Here is a 24,109-nt window from a genome sequence, read left to right as displayed (position 1 = left end):
TCCCCGTGGGGGCGCGTGTCTCCGAGTCGCTGCGGGCTGTCTGGGGGGCGGGCGAGGGTGGGGGCAACTTGCCGCCGCTGCCAGCAGGGCGGCTGGGCAGCTCGGGGCAGGGCAGGGCTGAGCTCGGCTAGGTGGGCTGCGCTCTCCCGCTCGCTCGCAGGGCTGAGCTGCTGGGGGTGGGGGGCGGGGAGGGGGGTGTTGCTGCCGCCGCTGCTGCTGCCGCCGCCGCCGCCGCCGCCGCTGCTGCCTCCTCTGCTGTTACGCCAGCCTCGCCGCCTCTCGCTCTGATTCTGCGCATAGGCAGCCCCGGAGCCTGTCATTCTGCAAAAACACAGTTTACTCAACACACACTCACACACACTCGCACACACTCGCACTCCTCGCACACTCGCACCCTCGCGCGCGCACGCACACACACACTCACACTCCGGGAGCGGAGCGAGGAGGCAGACAGAGGGAGCCGACGAGAGCGGGGCGCAGGGCGCGGGGAGCCCCGGGCACACGCGCGGAGAGCCAGCCAAGTTCCGCAGCCCAGCATGGCTTCGGGGGACCTTTACGAGGTACGCTATGGCTCAGCCCCGCGAGCCGGGAGCCGCGGGCACGGCTGGCCGCGGGCGGGGGGCGGCGCACGGGGACCCTCCGGACTTCTCCCGGCAGGGGGCTGGAGAAGGGGCGCGGGGACGGGGGCTTGAGGGATGGAGCGATCTCTTCCCTCCTCCTCCCCTTCCTCCTCCTACCTCTTCCTCCTCCTCCTCTTCCTCCCTTCTTCTCTCCCTCCCTCTCCTTCTCTTGCTCCCTCTTTCTCTCCCCCACTCTCGAACTCAGGCTACTTTGCGCCAGCCAAAGGCCTTGCATAGGAGTAGGAGGAGAAGGAAGAGGAGGAGGAGGAGGAGGAGGAGGAGGAGGAGGAGGAGGAGGAAGGGAGGGAGGGGAGGCGGGAGGGAGAGTTAGCGGTACTGTGGGAGGTGTTACTACTGCGAGGAGCCGCGGCGAACAGAGTGGAGAAAGTCCAGGTAAAGTCGGAGCTGGACGTGCCCGATTTGCAGATTAGGGCTGCGTGGTGGCTGGGGGGTGCAGGGCGACGTGGGTGTGAAGCGAATGCCTTCCTTGCCTCTCTGCCTTTGGAGGGGAGCTGGTGGCTGGGAGGAGAGGGAGTGCCCGCAGGGGGGCCCGGGCAGAGTTCCTGATCTGGACAGGCTTGGCAGAGGCGGTATATTCATCCTGGACGTGTTGCCAGTCCAGTCTGGGAGGGGAGAGAGGGTCTTAGGAGGACCTCCCAGGCACCGTAGGGAATGTGGTCAAAGACTGGATAGGCTTGGGTCATGTACCTCCCTCACACCTGCTGCCCCTGGAAGGCCTGGAGCCTCCTAGGGACTTGAAGGTATGCTTTTGGATGCCACACCCAATGATGTGCAAGAGGAGGAGGGATGGGTCTTTGGTGGAGGGAAGAGAACCTGGAAAGTCATCAGTGGAAGACCTTCTTAGAGAACATGAGATGTGACTTTACCCTTGGGGCCTCTTACCTCGGCTACAGGTGGAGAAACAGGTGATGGTCAGCTTGGGAAAGTTTTCTGACTTCTGAAGAAGTTCTAAATCTAGGTGGAGACATTGGTCTTGGCGTCTTGTCCACACGGAAGGGAACCCAGTAACCAATGGGGAGCTGGGTCTGTATCAGTTCTAGACTTTCTTACACCCATTTAGGATTATGTTGATGTGAAAACAAACAAACAAATGAACATACAAAAAAAGCAAGAGTTTTCTCCATGGGCCCCTCACCCAAATACCTTCCTTCTCCTTTCTTTGCTTTTTAGAGATAGGGACTGGATCTATGATTTCATTAGTATAGGGACCCCAGATGAGGGAACCCCTACCAATACAAATCAACACCTTTTTTGCAATTTATAGACTTAGAGATTTGCCTAGAGTACTAAAAGTGTAAGTGATTTGCCCAGGGTCACTCATCACTAGGATGTGTCAAGACAGTATTTGAGTGACCAATATTCTGTCTACTACAACAGATTACCTCTCAGCAGGGAGGATTCTGGTTAGGACTAGGGAAGACTTTAGTTGGCATTTTCAATCAAAGTTCTGTTGATAATTAGTGAAATATTATTGAGGACATGAGAAGCCCTCATTGACAGCAGAGATGAAGACCACCTCCTTGATCTTCCATCTTTGATCAGAGTCCCAAATCTTGTCTGAATGATGGAAAGGACTCTGGCTAGCCACTTCTATCTAATTGGGAAGGAACTCCCACAGATGTCTTTATAAACTTGAAGACTTTATTCTACAAGGTCCATGCAGCCATCCTACATCCTACATATTGACTTGAACTTGTTCAGAAAGTTGAAACTTTTCCAGAAGATGCTTTGGTTGGTTGATATTAAAAAGAGAACTGCTCACATGAAGGATTGAGGTATTTAGGTTCCTTTGTAGGAAGCCCTTCTAGACATCTGGTACTCTTGAGTGGACCAATCGTGATCTTTATGACAATGGGAGAAGGTGAGATGTATCCTTAGCTGACTTTTCCAGAAGGAACAGCAAAGTCCACCTTCCTTTTGCTCTCAGTTGTTGAAGAAGTGAGGGGAGGGTGAGAACAGGAAGAGATGGAGTGATCTGGACATTGCAGCAAAGCAATTGGTTGTCTTCTCTCTACAGAGTTTTGTTTTTGATTAATAGGCCAATGGCAATTATTGTTGACCTAAAAGCCAACAAAATCAAAGAGAAATTTGATGGGAATTCCTGGCAAAATTTTAGACTGTACTGAAGGCGTTTTTTCTAGACCAGGAATCCAGGGATTACAAAGATCCAGAATGACTTCAGGAATAGGTTATGTCAGGATAATCTCTTTTCCTTTTGGAAGCAAGATTATTACATTGGATAGTTCAAGAGAATGTTATAAAAATGTTTTACCTAGATTTTGACAAAGAAGTTGACAAAAGTCAACCATACTGTTTCTATTAGAAACATGGGTTGGACAGTTAGACAGATGGGTTAGACAGTCATACAAATATATGAATTCAGAACTGGTCTAAAGCTGGACCCAAAGAAGGGTCATTAATGATTCAATACCAGTTTGGAAGGAGGTCCCTAATGGAGTGTCCTGGTAGTCTATGTTTCTGAATTAGTGACTTGATAAAGGCACAGAAGGCATGTTTATCAGATTTGCAGATGACCCAAAGCTGAAGGGAATAACTAACAATTTAAGTTATGAGGGCAAGATCTAAAACTCTTGACAAGGAGGTTGAGTTGACTCCAAAGTAATGGGAGCAAATGTAAAGTCTTATATCTGGATTAAAAAAAAACAACAACAACTTCAAAGTTCAGGGTGGATCATGAAGGGGACAACATGGTTTAGTGGAAAAAATACAGAATTTGGAATCCAGGAAGAGCTCAATTTGACATCTTGGTTCTAGTATTTACTAGTCATGTGGCCTTGGACGAGTTATTTAAATTTCTCTTGCTTTCAGTTTTCTCATCTACAGAATGAGAAGTTTGGACTAGATTTCTGAAGGGCCTTCCAACTCTCACTATCAATCTGTAATCTATGTGGTTATATTGCGGTTCATATGAATGAGCTCTGGGGGCTTTAATGAATTGTAAGCACAATGTAATTCAACAGAGCAAAGAAAGAGGTATATCTTCTAGTAATAAGGAAGTGATAGTTCCAATGTACTCTGTCCTGACCAGACCATATGTGGAATATTGTGTTCATTTCTGAGTGCCACATTTTAGGAAGGACGTTAATAAGCTGTAGAGCATTCAGAAAAGGACTACCAGCATGGGAAAGGGTCTGTAGACTATGCCATACGAAGACTGGGTGAAGTCAGCCCAGTTTGTTGGACAGAGTGCTGAACTTGGATTTGAATCCCAGTTGAGACAATTACTAGTTGTCTAAGACCCTGGGCAACTTATCTGATCTGTTTGGACCTCATTTTTTAAAATCTGCAATTCAGTTCAATTTAATAAACTTCTTAAGTGCTTACTATTTGCCATGTACTGCACTAAGTGCTTCTTAAGGGCAGGAGAAGCAATGGAGTGGAGTCAATAGCCTCTGAGGTCCCTTCTAGCTACCACATTCTGATGCTGTGAACTGGGGATGTTCAATATGGAGAAGATGAAATTGAAGGGAAACATGATGGATAACTTCAAGTATTTAAAGGCTTTTACATGGAAGAGTTAGGGCAGCTAGGTGGCACAGTGGATAGTGCCAGCCCTGGAGTTAGGAAGATTCATCTTCCTGAGTTCAAATCTGGCCTCAAAAATTTACCTGCTGTGTGACCCTGGGCAAGTCAATTAACCCTGTTTGCCTCAGTTTCCTCATCTGTAAAATGACCTGGAGAAGGAAATGGCTAAGCCACTCCAGTATCTTTGCCAGGAAAACCCTGAATAGGGTTTTCCCAAAGAGTCAGACGTGACTGAAAAGACTGAACAACATCAACATGTGGAAGAAAGGTCCAACCTTTTTTTGACTTCAGATGGCAGGACCAGGAACAGTGGGAGCAAGTTGTAGAAAGGCCTTGATATCAAGAAAAATCTTCCCAATAAAAACTATTGAAAAGTAGACTGCCTTGGGAGATAATGGACTTCCCCTCACTGGAGGTCTTCAAGGAAAACCTGAAGGACTGCAAAGTGTAGCAGTAAGCACCCTAGCATACCCAGGGTGGCTGCCAACACAGGTTCTTAGATCTGTTTCTCCAAAGGAATGCAACTCAAAATGGGTTAACAATCTTATTTTAATCAATCAAACATATATCATTCTACCTAGTTCAGGGGAAAAATTAGCACCCTGAACTTCAGAGAATACAAACAGAAGTTACAAGCAGACAGTGAAACAGATAAGCAGACAGGGTTTCCAGCTGTCTTACCATTACATCCATACCTAGTCAGTTACCAGAGAAAGAAGCACCAACATCTGAGTTTTCAAAGCTGGGGGGCTCAATGGCTGCCCAGAGTCTCATCTGGCCATATCACCCAACTCTTCCCAAAGTGAGCCCCACAGCACAACCTCACAGGGTATATATAGCCTTCTCCTGGGTCAGAGACCATCACAACCCTTGTGACCGCTGCTCAATCACAAAGTAACAAGGTGTGGGTGTTCCTGAAGAACAAGCCTCCCTCCACAGGCTCCAAGTGAGCACATTCAGCCTATTAGGGGGCAAAGTATATTTTCAAATCAGGGAAGGTTCTCAGAGTCACTTAAGCCTGTCAAAGGGCCAAGGGGCAGGGAAGATCTTCAGATTCCCATTCTCATAACACAGAGTATTCTTGTTTAGGTTTGGGTTGGACCAGTTGGCCTTTGAAGTCTCCTCCACCTTTCAGATTCCATGATTTTGTGAACTTATGGAAGAGAGGCAGCACTGTATAATGGAAAGAACACACAGAATTTAGAGTTGGGTTCTGGGTCTCAACTCGGCAAGAAACTTAATCTTAAATTTTTTCATCTATAAAAATGAAGATTTTAGGTTAAATTATTTCTAAGGTCCCTTCTTCTAATTTTCATGATAGGCAGTGAAAGTGCACATCAATTCAATGACTTTTTAGAAGAGGGAAACCTTATCTTTTATCAATTCCGAAAAAACATTTATTAAATGCTTACCATGTACTAGTCCCTATTATCAATGCTGGGACTACTGAATTAGTATCCTAATACTACAGTAAAACCTGTAATTTCATCACTGTAGGGAAATCTGTCTATCAAAACTGATCACCAACCCCTTATGACTTAGGAGTTGGTCTTTAAGAGTAGCTATGGCCAAAATGTCTATGTCTGTGTCTCTGTCTGTGTCTTTGTCTATGTTTATGTCTATGTTTTTCTATGTCTATGTCTGTGTCTGCGTCTATTTCTATATCCATGTACGTATCCTTATCTACATCTATCCATACATATATGTACACATATATACAAACATACATGCACAGTGCATACACACATATGTGTGTGTAAATTAACAACATATACAGCCTTCAAGGGTCATCTCCACACCAATTTAGAGCATTGGAGTAGGCCTTTAGCTCAGGTGCCAGAGTCACAAAAATGAAACAGTCTCTGTCCTCAAGGAGCTAACCATTTACTAGACTATAGAATTTGTACATTGTTCCTCTCTTATTCCCCCTCCCTCTCAGGACATAAACCACCTCAAGACCTACTGACCTTGATATGAGAAACAAATGTAATCTGAAGACATCAGGAGAGTATATTTAGAGGTTTCATGTTCTTTCCCTTTGAAATTTGGAAACTGTGGATTGTCAACACTTTTAACGCCTCTACACATAATAACATAATATGAAATTGAAAGACATCTAACCAGGAAAAGGATCTCTATTATGTCATTTCTAATAAATGGTCATCCAACTTCTGTTTGAAGATCTCCAGTTAAGGAGGACCTCACTACTCAAAGCAGCCCACTCCACTTATGTGTATCTCTTATTGTTAGGAGGTTTTTCCAAACATCAAGTCCAGATTTGTCTCTTTGATTATCCTGTCCATTGGTACTGATTCTGCTCTTTGAGGCTAGGCAGAGCACTCTTCTCTTCTCCATTGTGTACATCACCTGTTCCTTCTAATCCTCTTATGGCCCCTTTACCTTCTTGGTGGCTATTCTTTGGATGCCCTCCAGCATATTAATGTCCTTTCTAAATTGTAGTGCCCACAACACAATATTCTAGAAGTGGTATGATAAAAATAGAATACATTGAGACTATCGCTTCTTTATTCCTAGAAGTTATAGCTCTCTTAATATAGTCTAAGATAGCATTAGCTTTTTAAAAAAAAATAGTGGCTCTACCATACTCTTGGCACATACAGTGCTTGCAGTCCACTAAAACCCTCAGATCTTTTAAAGATAAACTGCTGTCTAGACTTAACTCCTTCTTATCATCTGTATGTAATTAGAGTCACTGTATATAACTATCAAGAGGTACCTCGGGACTAGTTAAGTACCTCAAAGTTCATCCTGAAGTTCAGAAAGTGGACAGGATCCAGTGATGATCACTTCTGTGGTCCAAGGCAGTTGTACTAGATGTGTAATGCTTGTCATGGGTCTCCTGTAGCAATATGTATTTGCTTTGTCATAAAAATGTCTGAATTGCATGACTGGAGCATGACCTGCTTCAACATTTTTATTACCTTTGTCTACATTATGTATTGTACAAGAATAAAGTAATATGTTGACCAAACTTATTATCAAGAATGATTAAGGTAAGTGAGTTATTTGTTGGCATATAAATTTCCAAGTGTAAAATTGAGTAACGTGTTTGTTCTTTTTTTTTTTAAGTAAGACTATACTGATTTCGAGAGGAGTCTTTAGAGCTGCAGTACATTGATTGACCTTGAAAGGCCATCAAAATAAAATGAGGATCATTCTAAATGATAGGATTGAATTAATTTAATGTCCTACTCAGGTGAACATAAAATGACTTCTCAAGAAATTGCATTTGGAGTGGATTAAGAAGGGCTCCACTGGTGTGTCTTACATGATTGTAGCAAACTCTTGCACTTTTAATACTGAAGGAGTGGCTAGTGGTTTCTTGCCTTCTTTATGTTGGTGAATTAGTCAGGTGACTTTGGACAAAAATGCTTAAGGAAGTATCCTCTGCAACTAGCATTTCTTGGAACTGTTGCTAATTCCTGAGTTACCAGAGGGCTATAATTCTGTGTATTCCATTATGATGAAGATCCGATGTTGGATTGGACTCAGTATAACCTATCTTGACCATTAATCACCCGTCCAGTCTTTTCAGCTGTGTCTGACTCTTCATGACCCCATTTGGGCTTTTTTTTTGGCAAAGAGTAGTTTCCTTCTCCAGATCATTTACAGATGAGGAAACTAAGGCAAACAAGTTTATCTTGTTGGCAAATGGGTTTAGAGGGAGTGCTATATGCTATGGATTGGAAGTTGTAGAAAAAAAATTTATATCTAAATTTATGTCCAAAGTTGTTGGCAGAATATTTCTATGTGTGTCTAAACATGTTTACTTAAAATTGTTAGGGAGGTCATAGAATGTTAAAGTTATTGGTCTTTTACCAACCCTTTTTACAGTTGAGGAAACTGAGTTCAAGTATGTGACTTGCCTGGGATCACAAAAATTCTATGTTTCTGAGGCAGAATTTGAGTTCCCGTCTTTCTTTCTCTCAGCCACCTATCAGATACTCTATCTGCTACACCACCAGCACTTTGTCTGGAATTCTTCTTTGTCCCTCTCCTATTAGGCCTCTCCCATTATATTTAAGGTAGCAGGTTTCACTGGAAACCAATGTGATAGACATAGTAAAGTGAGATCTGTTGGAGATCTATTGAGATCTGTTGAACATTCCTGGCAAAATTCTATCAAGTGTTATTGAAGGAAGTATAATTGGGCGTCTAAAAAAGAAAGCTGTGTTCTAATATGATACTTCTCTTATATGAGAGGCATCATGATAAGGTATTAATTTTTTGATAATATACTCAGGAATAGCATGACTTGGGATGGCTAGGTGGCACAGTGAATAGAGCACCAACCCTGGAGTCAGGAGGACCTGAGTTCAAATCTGGCCTCAGACACTTAACACTTACTGGCTGTGTGACCTTGGGCAAGTCACTTAACTCCAATTGCCCTTCCTTCACTCCTCCAAAAAGAAAAAAAAAAGAATAGCATGACTTAATGCTTAGAGGAACCAACATCAGAGTCATAGTTGGAAAGACCTGCATTCCAGTCTTCTGATACATAGGGTGTGACTGTGAGCAAGTCACTTACTTATGCCTTCTCCAAGAGCATAAGTTGTTGTTCTGCATTGGAAGAGGACATTTCCTCACTGGCAGCTCCCTACTAATGAAACCACAAGACCAGCTCAAACAAAACTTACAATATTTTAATATTGTATTTATTTTAGAATCTTCTATCTCATCTACTTAGTAAGACCATATGGTCTTTGAGGGCAGGCATTCTTTAATTTTTATTTTCATCTTTGTATCCCTAACACTTAGCACTTACCATGGGATGTTGCACAGAGTTCCTAAATGACTGTTGAATGCTTCAGACAATTTTAAAGCCTTCTTTTTAAGGAAGTGTTCCTCTAAACCCCTTTTGTATCTGATGATATCCTTAATGTATGGCTAAAAGCTACTACAGAAAGTAGTTTTTATGTCCATTTCAGAAGACAGAGTGCCTAAAACAAAGCAGATACTTAATGAATGTGTACGGACTTCATTTGCTGGACAAAAAGTATTTTGCTATAAAAACTGGTTCACTACGATGATGAACTTTTGACAACACCTTTCAATTCTTTCCCCTAGATTTTAGAGCAAACAATGTGGAGAAAAAGAAATGTATTTTTGTTTGGAGTTGAAGGCTACATTTAGTTTGAGTTTCCCATATTTTGAGGGGGTGATTTAGCTATGTATTTGGTCCGTAGGCTCTTCGAATGAATTCTCTTCCAGCCAAGTCACTACTCCACTGCCTCTGTATTACTTCTTCATTGGGCTGAATGATTTCTTGAAATTGTTGAAATGCTCACCTAAGTTATTACAAGGGAGTATTTTAGGGTGATCAGAGAATGAATGACTCAAGCATTGGAGAGAGTAGATAAATATGGATATGGAAACTCTTGTAAGCCTCTACAAGACCTCTGAAAGAGTACTTAGAAATTGCCCTGGATTTACATCAGACTCTTCCTAAATGGCCCCTCGAGTGAGCCAGCTGTCCCCGTTCTCTATGGGGATCTTTCTTTCCATTTCCTCTTGCAGAAAGGTTTGGACTTCGTGAAGCTGCTTTGGGACCTGATAAAAATGTGTCTCTATCATCAACCCAAATTAAGATGTCTAAAAACATCCTATCGGGTCATTTTTTGTTTTGCTGACCTGTGAACAAGCTATTTAGAACCAATGTCAATAATCTGAAGGTGGAGAAAAATCTAGACTATGTATTACAATTGAATGAACCTCAAAAACAAAAACTGACTTCCCTGGTGTGAATATTCCAGAATTCTCTTCACTGCTTTAGATCTTGAACTGTCTACCTTTTCTTAGACAGTTTTATGAACTGCTACAGTCAGGAATATTTGTCTTCAGGTGGACAATTTTCTGATGAAAATTTTAGCCTGTCTAAAATAATCTCAGGGAATATGGAGACACAGGTATCCATGGGTCCAAAGACACATGAACCACGGCAATGTTTGTGACCTGAAGCCTTTCCAGCTCAGTGGGATCTAGGTAGAACTTCAGTTCCACTGTTATTTTTTTTTTTGAGAACCCAGGGTTACTACCATACCACGGTGAAATATTGATAAGAGAAGAATTTCATTTGAAGCTCTGCCAAATGTATATTTTTTGCTTTATACTTTCCTATGGGACTTATGGATCATAGGTTTTAGAAATGGAAGGCCCCTTAGAGATCACTTAATTAGGGGACCTTAGTTTTAGAGTCAGAAGGTACCTTAGAGGTCTTTTAGTTCTTCCTCATTTTACAAAGGAAGAAAATGAGGTCCAGAGAGATTTAAGTGATTTTCCCAAGCTCATAGATGGAGCAAACAGCAAAGGCAGGAATGATACCCAAGCCTTGGGGTGTCAGTATACTTCACCACTGTGTTTATTAAACTATTATAATAATTAACATGATTCTGAGGGGAAGGATGGCATAGTAGGAAAGACCACTGACCCTGGGAAGCCCAAGATTTGGGCTCCAGTTCTTTCTTTTTCACTTAGAGGTTAAGAGCAAACCATTTAAGTTGTTTTTGTTTGATTTGTTTCATCTGTAAAGTGAGAATAACATTACCTTAGGTACCCTGAAGGCCAATATCTGGGTATCTATTAAGTTCCCTTCCATTGTTTTAGACCTGTTTGAGTTTGCTATTTTTCTCTGAAAAATTCAAGGCGATTTATATAAAAAATATATTCACATAAAATGTAGGACAGGGGTAGTACTCTAGGTTTTGGGGCCAGATGGTATAAATTCAAATCCTATGTCAGAATTTCAGTCTCATTTCTTACGTACCTATTGTTTGCACAGACATTTAGGCAAGACGGAGTCCATGTCCTCAGAGACCTGATAGTCTCCTAATGTAGGGAGTTTTGAGTCACTGTAGGCAGGCTTCCCTCTTTAGAGTAGTCTGAGCAGCACTGAGGATGTGGCTATTGGTTATAACTTACTAGGAAGAGGGTTCCAAATTGCTGAGTTAATTTAAAATTCATACCCATCTGGAGCAACCTTCTAGAACTTTAAACTCTTGGACATAGAAGGGATTTGGAAGTTATTTAGTTCAGCTCTTGCCCGAATCATCCAGTTCTGTTAATTCAGTTCATTTCGATTTAATTCAAGAAGCATTTATTGGTTCCTCTGTGTTGGACATTGCCCCAGATACTGGGGAAATAAAGACTGAAATGAGAATGCCTGCTCTCAAGGAACTCCCATTCTAAAGGAGGGGGTGCTTGGTTGTGGCTTTGGGCATTGCTACCCTTTGGCTTCTTTCCTTTATGTTCAAGTTATCTTGACCTTTCATCAGTAGCCCTTTAAAATGACCGCTGTAATCTTAGGCTGGGCAGGTAGGTGGTGCTATGGTTGATAGGGCACTGAGCCCGGAGTCAGGAAGACATTTTGTGGAGTTCAGATCTGGCCTCAGACACTTACTATATTTGTGTCCTCAAGCTTAACCCTGTTTGCATCAGGTTCCTCATGTGTAAAATAAGTTGACAAAGGAGTTGACAAAACCCCAAATGGGGTCATGAAGAATCAGGACTGAGCAACAGCAGAAACACCACCATCAGTCTTAGCCTACTGATAAAAGCAATTAACCCCATCTAGGCCAGCCTGGTGGACATCCAGCTTCTGCTCGAAGATCCCCCAGTGATGCTGAGCTCAGCACTTCCCCAAGTAGCCCATCTACATTGGGGTGGCACTTATTAGGACATTTTTTTTTTCTTATATAATGCCTATAACTGCCCATCTGCTATGTCTGACTATTGCTTCTATTTCTGCATCTTGAACCACCTGATAGTCTTTTGGGTACTTGAAGACAACAGCCATGTTTCTTTTTAGTGTTCTCTTTCCTAGGCTAAACATCCTGGTTTCTTCAACTTATCTTCCCATGACATGGTTTCCTATGCCCACCCTGTCTTCCTGGATCAGCCCTTCTTTGAAAATGTGGCCCCAGATGTGGCCAGCCATGTCTTTCAATAGGATGTAAAGAAATATTCCAGTGATTTGCAGCTCTAGGTGTCCCAGGGGCTGTATCCCACTTTCCTCTGTGACTTTGCTTAAAGCATGTCCACTTTTCTCCCATATCTGTTCTCTGATCTCCAGGCTGGCTTGTCTTGGCCCAGCCACTGCCTTGGATTCTTAGCAGAGCATTTCTGTTCCATTTCAACTTTTTGAAGCTGTTAAGTCAAGTCAACAAACATTTATTAAGCACTTACTGTGGATCAGGGTATACAAAGAAAGAAACAGAGTAGAAAAACCCTCAAGGAGCTCATAATTCATCAAGGGCATCCGACATGCAAAGAATTGTGTATAAATAAAATACATATATATGTATGTATATATTATATGTGAGAGCAAGAGAGATGGAGACAGACACAGAGAAGGAGAGGAAGGAGAGACTGAGAAACTGAAACAGGCAGGCAGAGGCACATATACAAAGAACAAAGGAAAATTGGAGATAAACTCAAGGAAGGGACTAGATTTAAGGAGAATCATGAAAGGCTTCTTGTGGAAGATGGGATTTTAGCTGAGGCTTGAATGAAAGCAGGGAAGCCTGAAGAGGATGAAGAAGAGCTTTCCTGGCATGCTGGACAGCATGTGGAAAGGCAAGAAGTCAGGATGGGTCTTGGAGGATTCCCTCATGCAGTAGCTGCTCAGAGGTTCTCATCTCAAAATGAGCTCAATAAATTAATAAACCTGACTCCTAGTTTTTTTTAAGTACCTACTATGTGCTTGGTCTGGGGATACAAAGACAGAAATGAAACCATCTCTGCCTGCAAGGAGTTTATATTCTTTAAGGGCATATATACCTATATGAGCAAATATAGAACATGGCCAAAAAAAAATAGACTATTTCAGGTGGGGGGATTAGCACCTGGGGAGGATCAGGAAAAGCTTCATGTAGAAGGTGGTGCTTGAACTGAGTTTTAAAGGAAACAAAGTGGAGGTGAGGAGAAAATTCATTCTAGGCATGGCCCAGAGATGGAAAATGGAGGGTTGTGTGAATATCGACAAGAGTGCCATTTTGGGTATACTATAAAATGTTTGAAAGGAGGCATATGATAAGTCTGGAAAGGCTGGTTGGGGTCAGGGTGTGAAAGGCTTTAAAAATAGAGCTCTGGCCCTGGAGTCAGGAGGACCTGAGTTCAAATCCAGCCTCAGACACTTAACATTTACTAGCCCTGTGACCTTGGGCAAGTCACTTAACACCAATTGCCCTGCCCTCCCACCTCCAAAAAATAAAAATGTGGAGAAATTTACATTTGATCCTACAAGAAAGAACAAGCCAACGAAGTTTAAGAGGGGGATTGATATAGTTAAATCTGTACTTCAGGAAAATCACTTCAGTGATTTTGTGTAGGTTGGACTTAAATGAGATCAAACTGGAGACACAGAGCTTATTGGGATAGTCTAGGTATGAAATAACAAGAAAGAAGAAGAAAGGTGGTGACCGTTTGAGTAAAGAGACAGGGACAATGGAAGAAATGGTGTGGAGGTAGAAACGGTAAGATTTGGTGATTGATTGGAGATGTGGGATGAGCAAGAATAAGGAATCAGAGTAAGGCTGAGGATATGAACCTGCAGGAGAAGAGGGGTAGTGGTGCCCTTGATGAAATAGGAAGTTTGGAAAAGGGATGGGTTGTGAGCAAAAGGTAACGAGTTCTGCTTGGGCATATTGCAGCTTCATGAGTGATCGTGGATTGTGTTCTGGCTCCACATGGGATGTCTTATTTTATGCAATATGCTTAGCCCAGGACCCCTCTAGCACTGATGGAAGAATTTAAGGCAAAATATACAAACTTTTGCTTATCTAGGGGTTGCATCCCCACTCTTAACCCTAGTGAGCAGGGAGATGTATGTGAGGCTTCTTGGAGGACTCCATCTTTGAGTCTTTCGAAGGTCATGCTAACTTCCTGATTTGATTTTCTTCTTCCTTCTGAGCCAGTACCATCTCTGACAATTTAGGGACAGTGTCTAGCACTCAACAGTGAATGCAAGGTGATGCAGTAGAAAAAGGGCTGCCCTTGGCATTGCAAAAATTGTGTTCAGGTCTTGCCTATGGCAATCAATCCTAGTTAACGCTTTCCCCGTTGGGTGTTTCCAATCTATCCTGTCTACATCTTGTTTGTACATAATTGTCTGTGTGTGGTCTCCTCCATTGAACTATAAGCTCCATGAGAAAAGGGACTGCCTTTTACCTTTCTTTATATCTCCAGTACTTAGTACTGAGCCTCCTACCTCGTAGGCACTTAATAAATGCTTATTAACTGATTGATCAATTATATTGTGTTGGTTAATCATTTGACCTCTTTGAACCTTAGTTTTCCCTTCCATAAAATGGATGTATTATATTATATTACAGGGTGCTTGTGAGGATTGAATGAGTGCCTTGTAAACTGTAAAGTGCTTGATAGATGTGAACTGATGTTACTGATGGTGATGGTGGTGATGATGATGGTGGTTATGTAGATGACGCTAGAACAGTTTGGCAGTGTAGGGTTTCTGTGGGCTCCTGTCATTTTCGTCTTCCTTAGGTGCCTTGCCTTTTTCCCTACTATTTGCTGACACTGAGAAGCCGTCTGTGAACGTTTCCGTGTACTCTTGGATCTGCTTGGCGAGCTTAATCGCAAGCCCGAGGCATCAAGCTAGATCACAGATGACTGTTTCCAGGACTTGTTGATGCCTGTAACCTTGAGATGAGAGTTTCCTCAGACGACAGAGTAGATTCTGACATTGGCTTCTAGTTGCCTCGCTGTCTCCCCAAGCATGGTCTGGTAAAGGAGAGGCAACAATCTTAAACATTTTATTCACTAGGGCTTGGCTTTGCTGATGATGAGAGACACTGCTAGGGGCCAAGACAAGACAGATAAGGCTATAATGGAAGACTTGGAGGAACTTCTAGATACTTATACTTGCGGGGGAGCTGTCAGCACTCAGCTCTGTTGATGACTGAGCCTACCCCTCTGTGCAGTTAATGAGTGATGGATGGAGGGACTGGATGCTCTTTCATTCCCATTATTTTTCTCCCAATTCATCTCCATGTGCTAGGCTCCAAAGCAGGATGTAGTTGCTCACTGTGGTTGGCAGGAATCAGTCTAAGAGAAAAGATTTTGCCCTAACTTCCAAGCAGAGAGAAATTCTAGTGTTGCCTACAACTGTGTTCCTCTAATACCAAGACATCTGGTTAATCTGGTTAAAAATTCAGTCAGATGGATGACTGACATTGGGACAGAACTGGTTGGCATAAGTAGATATTAACCTCCATTAGTTTTCTTACCTTTTGTCCTACAGATGGTGATTACAGTAATTTCTCTGAAGCCTTAGCATTTCCTAAGAAGTTTCTACCACCACGCGCGCGTGTGTGTGTGTGTGTGTGCGTGTGTGTGTGGAGGGGAGGGTGGTGGCTATGACTATGTATGCTTTCACTTTATTGAAGGATCAGTTCTTTGTATTTTGAAGTATCTTTTCTATTACTAGTAGGAGGACTTTGATGTGGTATTTTAAATTTATCTTACTTGATTAGTCAGCATGTGTCAATGCAGGTCATAGGAAAGGATCTTACAGAGCATCTGGTTAGCTCCATCCATTTACAGAAGGAGAAACGACCTAGAGAGGAAAAAAAAAGATTTATGTTTTTTTTTTTTTTGCTTTGTGTGATAATGCCGGCCTTGCACAACCAGCCACTGTCTCTGCCATTGCTATGTATACAGTGCCACTGAGTGGGAATTAGGTCCAGTTTAAGGTGCTGTGGGTCACACATAGCCAGTGGTACGGTTAATGGGATATCAGATTAAAGCATCATCAATCAATCAATCAGTTAGCACTTATATAGTGATTTCAGGCCTGGAATTAGGAAGAGATCTGAATTCAGATCTGGCCTCTGACATTTAATAGCTATGTGACCCCGGGTAAGTCACTTAACCCTGTTTGCCTCAGTTTCATCACTGTAAAATGAGCTGAAGAAGGAAATAGCAAACCACTCTAGTATCTTTGCCAAGAAAACCCGAAATAGGGTCAGGAAGAATCAGACGTGATTGAAACTACTGAGCAAAATGTACCAGCTCTGCGGTAGGTTCTGTGGCAACAAAGTCAAAAATGAAACAATCTCTTAATTTCAAGAAGCTTACATTCTGTCTGAGGAGACAACACATACATATTATGTATGTGCATAATAAAATATTAAATTAAAAATATGAAGTAGTGTGAGGACAGAGGGCATTAGTAGCTTGGGGACCAAGAAAAGCTTCCTGTTGAAAGTGCTGGCTGAAATAATGCCTTCTATGAGGTGGGAGGCAAAGAGTAAGGGTACTTCAGGCATGATGGGAACAGCCACAACAGGGTTATGGAGTAGAGAGATGGAATATTGGGTGAGGAACAGCAAGGAAGCCAAGGATTTTACATTGGACGTTTCTTTAAAAAAAACATTTTATTAAATTAATAAAGTATAACCTGCCAGCACCAAAATTAGCATTACATTGAAAAAAATAATATATTTACATTAAGGCTCAAAGCACCACAAACACATATATTCATTTGTAAATGTATGGGTGAGAATTTTAACTCCCTGAGGTTGCATTAACCTTCTTTTCTCATGGTTCTCTCACCTGAAAGATAGTATAGGACTTCTTGCAGGTAAATGAAAGTATTTAGCATTTTCCTTTCAGCTGTAGGCATCGAGAAATAACTCTGATGGAGACAAAATGGCCACTTATCCAAAGAGACTGATGTGGATACACAGGGGACTCAAAGAAAACTTAAGTTTAAAAGAGACAAGTGGAGGAAATTGAAGCAAACGATAAATGGAGCATTAATATAAAAGTGTGGTCTGGGGGGAAATAATCAAGAATGCTAAAGGTTACAATGAGCTGAGGATAGTGTCAGAAGCTTAGGACATCAAAAAGGGTGGGGGGCTTTTTTTAAAGTTATAGTGGGGAAAGGAGAGACTCAGAGCCAGGACCATTATTCAGGGTGAAAGGGAAAGATCATTGCTGAGTAGGAGTGTTTCATTCATTATACTTGTATCCCCAGTGCCTGACAAATAGAAGGCACTTAATCAGTGCTTGTTGATTGGTTGATTATGATGATTGACAGAGAGAAGGAAGAGCTGCTTGACTCTTATTTTACGTTGTTTTTCTTCTGCCAAGGAGAATGATCTTTGGAATGTGACAGAAGAAAAATTTAATAGGGATATAAAACCCAAGAGAAGGAGGGGAATAAGAAAGTGCATACTTCTCCTCTATAAGTCAAACACTTCAGTCTCCAACAAACTGAGTACTAGGAGAACTGTTAGATGTGATTGATGACCCATTGAGAGTTATCTTTAAAAAAGCTGTGAATACTAGAAGAAGTGAGTCAGGGCAGGATCAGAATATAAGTCCACTGAGGGCAGGGACTGGTTTTTCTTTCTTTTTTTCCTTTTCATTATTCCTAGTACCATGTACAGCACATAGTAGTAAATGCTTAATATACATAGGGAAAGGGAAGATGTCTTGATTTTCAAAAAGGGAAGGAAGGGGAGAGAGCCTATAAACTAAAAGTCGATGAGCTTGACTTCTATTACTGACAAAATTTTATAATTCATTATGATAGGAATAATTAGTGAACATCTAGAGGTAGTAATGGCAGTTCCAAAGATGGCTTCATCAAGAATAATCGTCCCAGGGGACCCTGTTTCCTATTTTGACAGTCACTACACAGGTTGTTTCAGGAACATTTGCCAAATATCACTTACAGTCACTTGCAAATTCTCATGCTATACTTGTGGACAAGGAAAAGCCTAGACTACAGTGCAGTTAGGTGGGTTTGGAACCAGTTGTATGTCTGGATCCCAAGTCCAGTAGTTAAACGTTCAATGCCTCTAACGGAGTGCCCCAGGGATCTGACACACTTATCAGCTTTGCATGTTTCATAAATCAAGGAAGGATGCCTAATATCCTTCCTTATGGACAACAGAGCTGGGATCCAAAAAGGGTTTTGACAAGGTTGGAAAGTTGGGCTGAATCTAAGAAGAAATTTAATAAAAATAAATATGAAGTCTAACATAAGTTTAAAAAAAACACCTTAATGATTTTGACAAGGATGGGGTTTTTGCTTTAAGTGAGGCATAGTGTTTAGGAGTAGGGAGGTGATGGTTCAATTGTGTTCTGGGTATGACATTTTAGGAAGGACAATGATAAACTGAAGGGGGTGGAGAGGAAGATAACCAGGGTGATGAAGGAACTCAAGTTCATTCTATATGAGAACTAGTTGGAATAATTGGGAATGTTTAGGGGGAAAAAAAGACTTAGGGAAAGACTTTGGTTATATATCTCCAAATATCTGAAGGACATTTCTGTGAAAGAGAGATTAAACTTGTATCCAGATGGTAGAATGATGAAGAGTAATCATATTTGACTTGGCAGAAAGAAAACTCTTATAGCCTACTAACTATCCAAAAATCAAATAGGATGCCTCATTATGTCATAGGATCATAGATGTAGAAATGGAAGGACTCTTATCTAGCCCCTTTATTTTCTAGCTGAAGAAACTGAATGATGACTTGTTTTTGGATATTTTTAGTGGAGAATCTTGTGTAAATAAAGCTTGGACTACATGACTTTTGTGAATCCTTCCAGGTCTTTAATTCTGATTCTAATTCTAGATGCCTTGTATTTTCATTAACTTCTAAATAAAATTTAACATTTCTTTCAATTATTTTCTAAAAATAAATTATTCTGAGAAGGGGTCCATTGACATCACCAGATTGCCAAAAGAGTTTGTAGATAACAAAAGGTTAAGGTTCCTATTAGATGTAGAGTCCATTTAAATCTCTAGATTGTTTTTCCCACATTAATTGCTGTTAAGCTAGGTCTCTCCTAGCCTATACTTGTTCACTTATTGATTTTTTCTAGCCTACCTTTCCTTCCCTTATTAAACATGGCTCCCCTTCATGCATTCAGAGTTCCAAATGGACTGGCTCCCTCGCCGGTCTGTATACCAACATCCCATTTCCCATTAATGTGTTTTTGCAAAGACTGTATTTCCCATGTCTGGAATGCCTGCCCTCCTCACCCTTTTTTCTTAGAGTCCCTGGTAGCTTCTTTTGAAGTCCAGCTTACTTGTCACGTCATATGTGAGGCCTTTTCTAACCTTCTTCCCCCAGTTCCCCCCACCTCTGATGCTAATGCTCTCTGAATTACTTTAAATACATTTTATTTACTTATCTACATAAATATCATTTTTGTAATAAAATGTAAGCTACTTGAGGGCAGCTGTGGGTTCTGTTTAAAGTTTTTTTTCATCCTCAGAATCTAATACAGTATTGGGCATAGATTAGATTCTCAATAAATGCTTCTTGTTTGATTTTCAGGTGAAACATCCCCAAACATTTTAGACAACCCTCATATGTCATGTTCTCTAGTTTCCTCACAGCGATGATCACCCTTCTGGGCAAACTTTACAGCTTGTCAATAAACTTTTTAAAGATGTGGTACCTTGAATTAATAAGCACAGATGAAGTCTGACCAAAGCAGAGTACAGTGGAAGTATCATCATCTTTTTTCTGCATACTGACTCTTGAAATATAACATCTAATATCATAGCTGGGTTTTGTTGTTACCATCTCACACTGTTGCCTTGTATAAAAATTGCAGTTAAATATCCCAATTGCTTTTCACATCAGCTGTTTCTAGTTATACCTCTCCCCTCCCCCCCATCCTATAAATGTGGGGCTGATTTTATTTAACCCAAATTCAGTTCTTTACATTTATCCCTGTTTCTTTGTTTGGCAAATATATTTGTTGACTGAGGCAGTTGCTGGACTCTTTTGGCCTCCCCTTTGTGGCCAGTGCTCTGCATTGGTTAAATTTCTCCAAGAAAGGAATAGAGTAAATATTTTTAATTTAGACATTTTCATTCTCTTTGGATTTGAAAGGTAATTTTATGAGCACTGGGGATGTAAAGAAAGGCAAAAATAACCTCTGCCCTCATGTACTAAAAGATAAATATACGATAAATTGGAGATAATCTCAGAGGGGAGGCATTAGAATGAAAGGGGAAAGAAAAAGTAAAGGTCTCTTGCAGAAGGTGGGATTTTTTTCTAGACTTGGAAGAAGTCAGGGACCCAAAAACAACTGGTTTTGAAATGAATGCTATATCAGTAGCCAATCAGTCCCTGTCTGATGAAATATAATTTCTTTTTTTGTGATTATTTTAGTACTTCTCATATCCATTATCTCTATCTTCTTAAAGGAAGTATTTATGCTATGTAGGCATGAGGCTTCTGTGTGTTTATTAAGCTTTTAGTCCCTTTCATTTCTTGGTATTGTAATGCCAAAGCTATACCCATAGCAGCTGCTATGAATATACATATATATTTCCAGGATAGATTTGCAAAATATAATAAACTCTCTTCCTCAAAGGCAAAACCAAAATATTTATTTTGAACATCACTATTAGGATGCCAGGGAGTAAAATTTAGCAAGGCACTCATCACCAATCTAGGGAGCGCTGACATCTCAAGCATTCTTTCTATTAGGCCTCCCCACAAACAAGTTCCCCTAAGCAAATTCCTCCCTCTGCCCACTCACCCTTGCTCCTCTCTTTACTTTGCCTTGCTCTCACTCTCTTTATCTTGGACAACCTCCTCCCACACCAGGCTCCACCTGACCCAGGCTGTATCAAGGCTGTGAACTGGGCCAGAGCTCAAAGCAGGTCACATAGCCCTATTAATGGGTGGGGAAGATCTTTCTGTTCCATTAATATTACAGGTACTGAACTATAGATCCTGACATATCTTCTCAGAAGAATTACAACTGTAGGTAACCCAGAGGGCAATAGAAAGACACACGGGAAGGCATACTCTAGTATGTTCTCAATAATGACTTATGCAAGAGAAGTGACTTAAAGGACAAAAATAATATGGCAGAGAAGGACAAAATAAGTGAGTTTGTCATGTTGTGTGAATGAGATAACAGAAGGATGATGGGATTATTCACACTGGTAACTATGAAATTTTAAAAGATCTGGGGGGATGTTCTCTAACACGTTAGGTAGATCCCAGATATAGAACCTGTGGAAACTGTTGATTTGGCTGTTTCCCATATGAAGGTCGTTCTCTTTGATGGTGAAGACAGAAACAAAGTCAGGATGGAGAGAAGTTCTGCCTTCTCTTTTTCATGTTAATATCTTTTCCAAACAATAGCTCGAAAGAAATGTGTGATGTGCAAATAGAGACATTTCCATCCAAAATGTTTACATGGACTATTTGTGCCCAACCTGTTGTAGAGCCTTTCGAGCTCATATTGGTTTGATTATCCACAGTTGGACATGGTGTATTTTGACCTCTACATTATGATATCATTTTGGTCCTCTTTGAATACAAAGGACACCATCAACAATCTTTTCTGAGAAATGGGTCCCTTCCTCCCTTGTTCTTTTGATATATGTGTATATATGTATGCATGTATATCACATATATATATAGATATACACATGTAGATTGTGTATAAATACATGTATAGACACACACATTTTGACCCAATTACATAGTGGAAAAGTTTTTAAACATTTTTTTAAAGTTTTGAGTTCCAAATTCTATCCCTCCCTCATCTCCCCCCTCCTTAAGAAAGTAAACAATCAGGTTATACATGTGCAATCATGTAAAACATTTCCATATTAGTCATTGTGTACAAGAAGATTTGAAAAAAAGAAAAAGAATGAAAAAAGGAAAGTGAAAAATAGCATGCTTCAGTCCATATTCAAACAATGTCAGTTCTTTCTCTGTAGGCAGATAGTATGCTTCATTATTAGTCATTTGGGATTGTCTTGGATCATTGTATAACTGAGAATAGATGAATCATTCACAGTTCTTACTTGTACAATGTTGCTATTATTGTGCTGGTTCTGCTCACTTCACTTTTCATCAGTTCATGTAAGTCTTTCCAGGTTTTTCTAAAATCATCCTGCTTGTCATTTTTTATAGCAAAAGAATATTCCATTACAATCACATACCAAAGCTTGTTTAGTCATTCCCCAATGATGGACATACCTTCAATTTCAAATTCTTAGCCATCACAAAAAGAGCTGCTATAAATATGTTTGTACAAATATGCCCTTCCCCATCACCCTGTTTTTGATGTCTCTGGGATACAGACCTAGTGGTGATATTTCTGGATCAAAAGGTTTGTATAGTTTTATAGCCCTTTGGGCATACTTCCAAATTGGTCTTCAGAATGGTTCCTCCCTTGTTCTTGCTTTGAAAAAAGCTCTTCATATTGACTCCAACATTTTAATAAACCTCACCTTGTCCTGGACTTCAGATTTCTTGACAGATTTTTTCATCTTAGGCATCCATGGTGCCATAAGTCTACAGATAAATGGCTTCTTGATTTTCAGAAAGTGCAGATTCAGGAAACCTGTAACTATTAGGCTTTGGTTAATTACTAGCAAAATTCTAGAACTGGAAAAAATGTAAATATGTGCACACATATATTTATGTATATTATATGTATATGTACACATTTATTTATATGTATGTATACATGTTATAATAATATATGTCATAAATCTATCTCTTTATCTCTCTGTAGTTCAGGATCTGAGGATGTCTAACAGTTCTTTGAATAGCTCTGTTTCTTTTTTTTAGGTTAAACGAGTTAAAATATATAAAGCACCTTGAAAACCTTAAAGGGCTATATGAATACTTGTTATTTTTGTTATCCCTCCTTGTTTTGAGCATATCAAATAATGGCCTGAACTCATTATCCCCTCCAATCAGTGGTTGCCTGGTCTTTAGATACTACAGTTCATTCACTGAGCAAGCTGTTTAATTATAGCTAACATTTATATAACACTGGAGATTTGCGAAAAGCTTTAAATATATCATCTCACTTAGAAGGATCTTCCATGTGCCTTGCATGGCAGTAGGCATGAGGGGGAAGTGGAGGAGAGGGCCACAAAGGCATTCATAGAAAGAGTTCCTGCCTAGGGCAGCTTCAGTCTAGATTCAGTGTTAATGATGTCAGAGAGTGATTTGACCACACCCATGACTTCAGGGAAACACTAATGATTTTTATTAATCCATCATAAAGTCTAATTTCCAGTCAGTTCTACAGTCATGCCTTATTATGATGCATTTAGGTGGTGCAGTCAATAGAGTGCTAGACCTGAGTTCAAATCCAACCTCAGATACTTCTGAGCTGTGTGACGCTGGGTAACATCCTGAAGCTCCTCTGTTTCATTTTCCACATCTGTAAAATGGGGGCACCTATTTCTCAGAGTTTCTGTGATAATAAAATGAGATATTTGTAAAGTGCTTTGCAAACCTTAAAATGGTGTGATGGTGATGATATATGTTAGGGACACAGTTCTCAAAAGCCAAGCTCTTGCAATCTGAGAAGCTTTTAGCTGATTATGTGTTGTCTTTCTGTTGTCTAACAATAAGTCTGTTTTGGTTTAGAGAGGCTCACCAGTAGAGGATTAACCATCAGGAGATGGATTTATTTATTTATTTTTATTTTAGCCACCAGCATGTTGGGAACCATTTACTAATGCTTGTTGGGGTTTTCATCTTCATTGTTGGAATCAATCAATCAATCAACAGGTATTTAGTAGTAGATGCTAAGGAGTAAAAGCAATGATGAATCAGCCCTGGTATTCACATGGATAAAGTCACAAATTTTTAAAACATTAAAGTAGCTTTAAGGATCTTAAGATATTTAAGTTACTTAAAATTACTTAAGGTAACTTAAGTGTCTCAGATCTAATTAGGGCATACTTGTGGCTAGGTCTACCTAGGGGATGAGATAATGATCAGCAATTCTTACTTTTTTCATTGGGTTTTACAGGTTGATCATTTAGAATTTGTTCATGGCATGCCCATGGGCATCAAGAGGAGCCAAGTGTTTCAATCTGGTTCCATTTGGCTGTACTTATGCAGACCTGCTCAGAGAACCTT

The 24,109-nt window shown here is 40.7% G+C and overlaps 1 protein-coding gene across 2 annotated transcripts in view; it reads left to right on the top strand.

The window, feature by feature from the left end:
* The first annotated feature begins 251 nt into the window (after positions 1 to 251).
* CDYL2 (chromodomain Y like 2) overlaps positions 252 to 24,109 on the top strand; it is a 248,763-nt gene continuing 224,905 nt past the window's right edge. For both annotated transcript variants that reach the window (XM_069085876.1, XM_069085877.1), the window contains exon 1: positions 252 to 560. In XM_069085876.1, the coding sequence (XP_068941977.1) occupies positions 537 to 560 (24 nt within the window). In that variant the 5' untranslated portion in view covers positions 252 to 536. The remainder of the gene's footprint in view (positions 561 to 24,109) is intronic.

The sequence above is a fragment of the Petaurus breviceps genome, unplaced genomic scaffold, assembly GCF_028583685.1.
Source record: "Petaurus breviceps papuanus isolate PSGF00001 unplaced genomic scaffold, PetGlider_PUasm1.0 176, whole genome shotgun sequence".
In the NCBI taxonomy this organism is placed as follows: Eukaryota; Metazoa; Chordata; class Mammalia; order Diprotodontia; family Petauridae; genus Petaurus; species Petaurus breviceps.
Note: the sequence above shows the minus strand (reverse complement) of the source record. Positions and strands in the feature narration are given on the sequence as shown.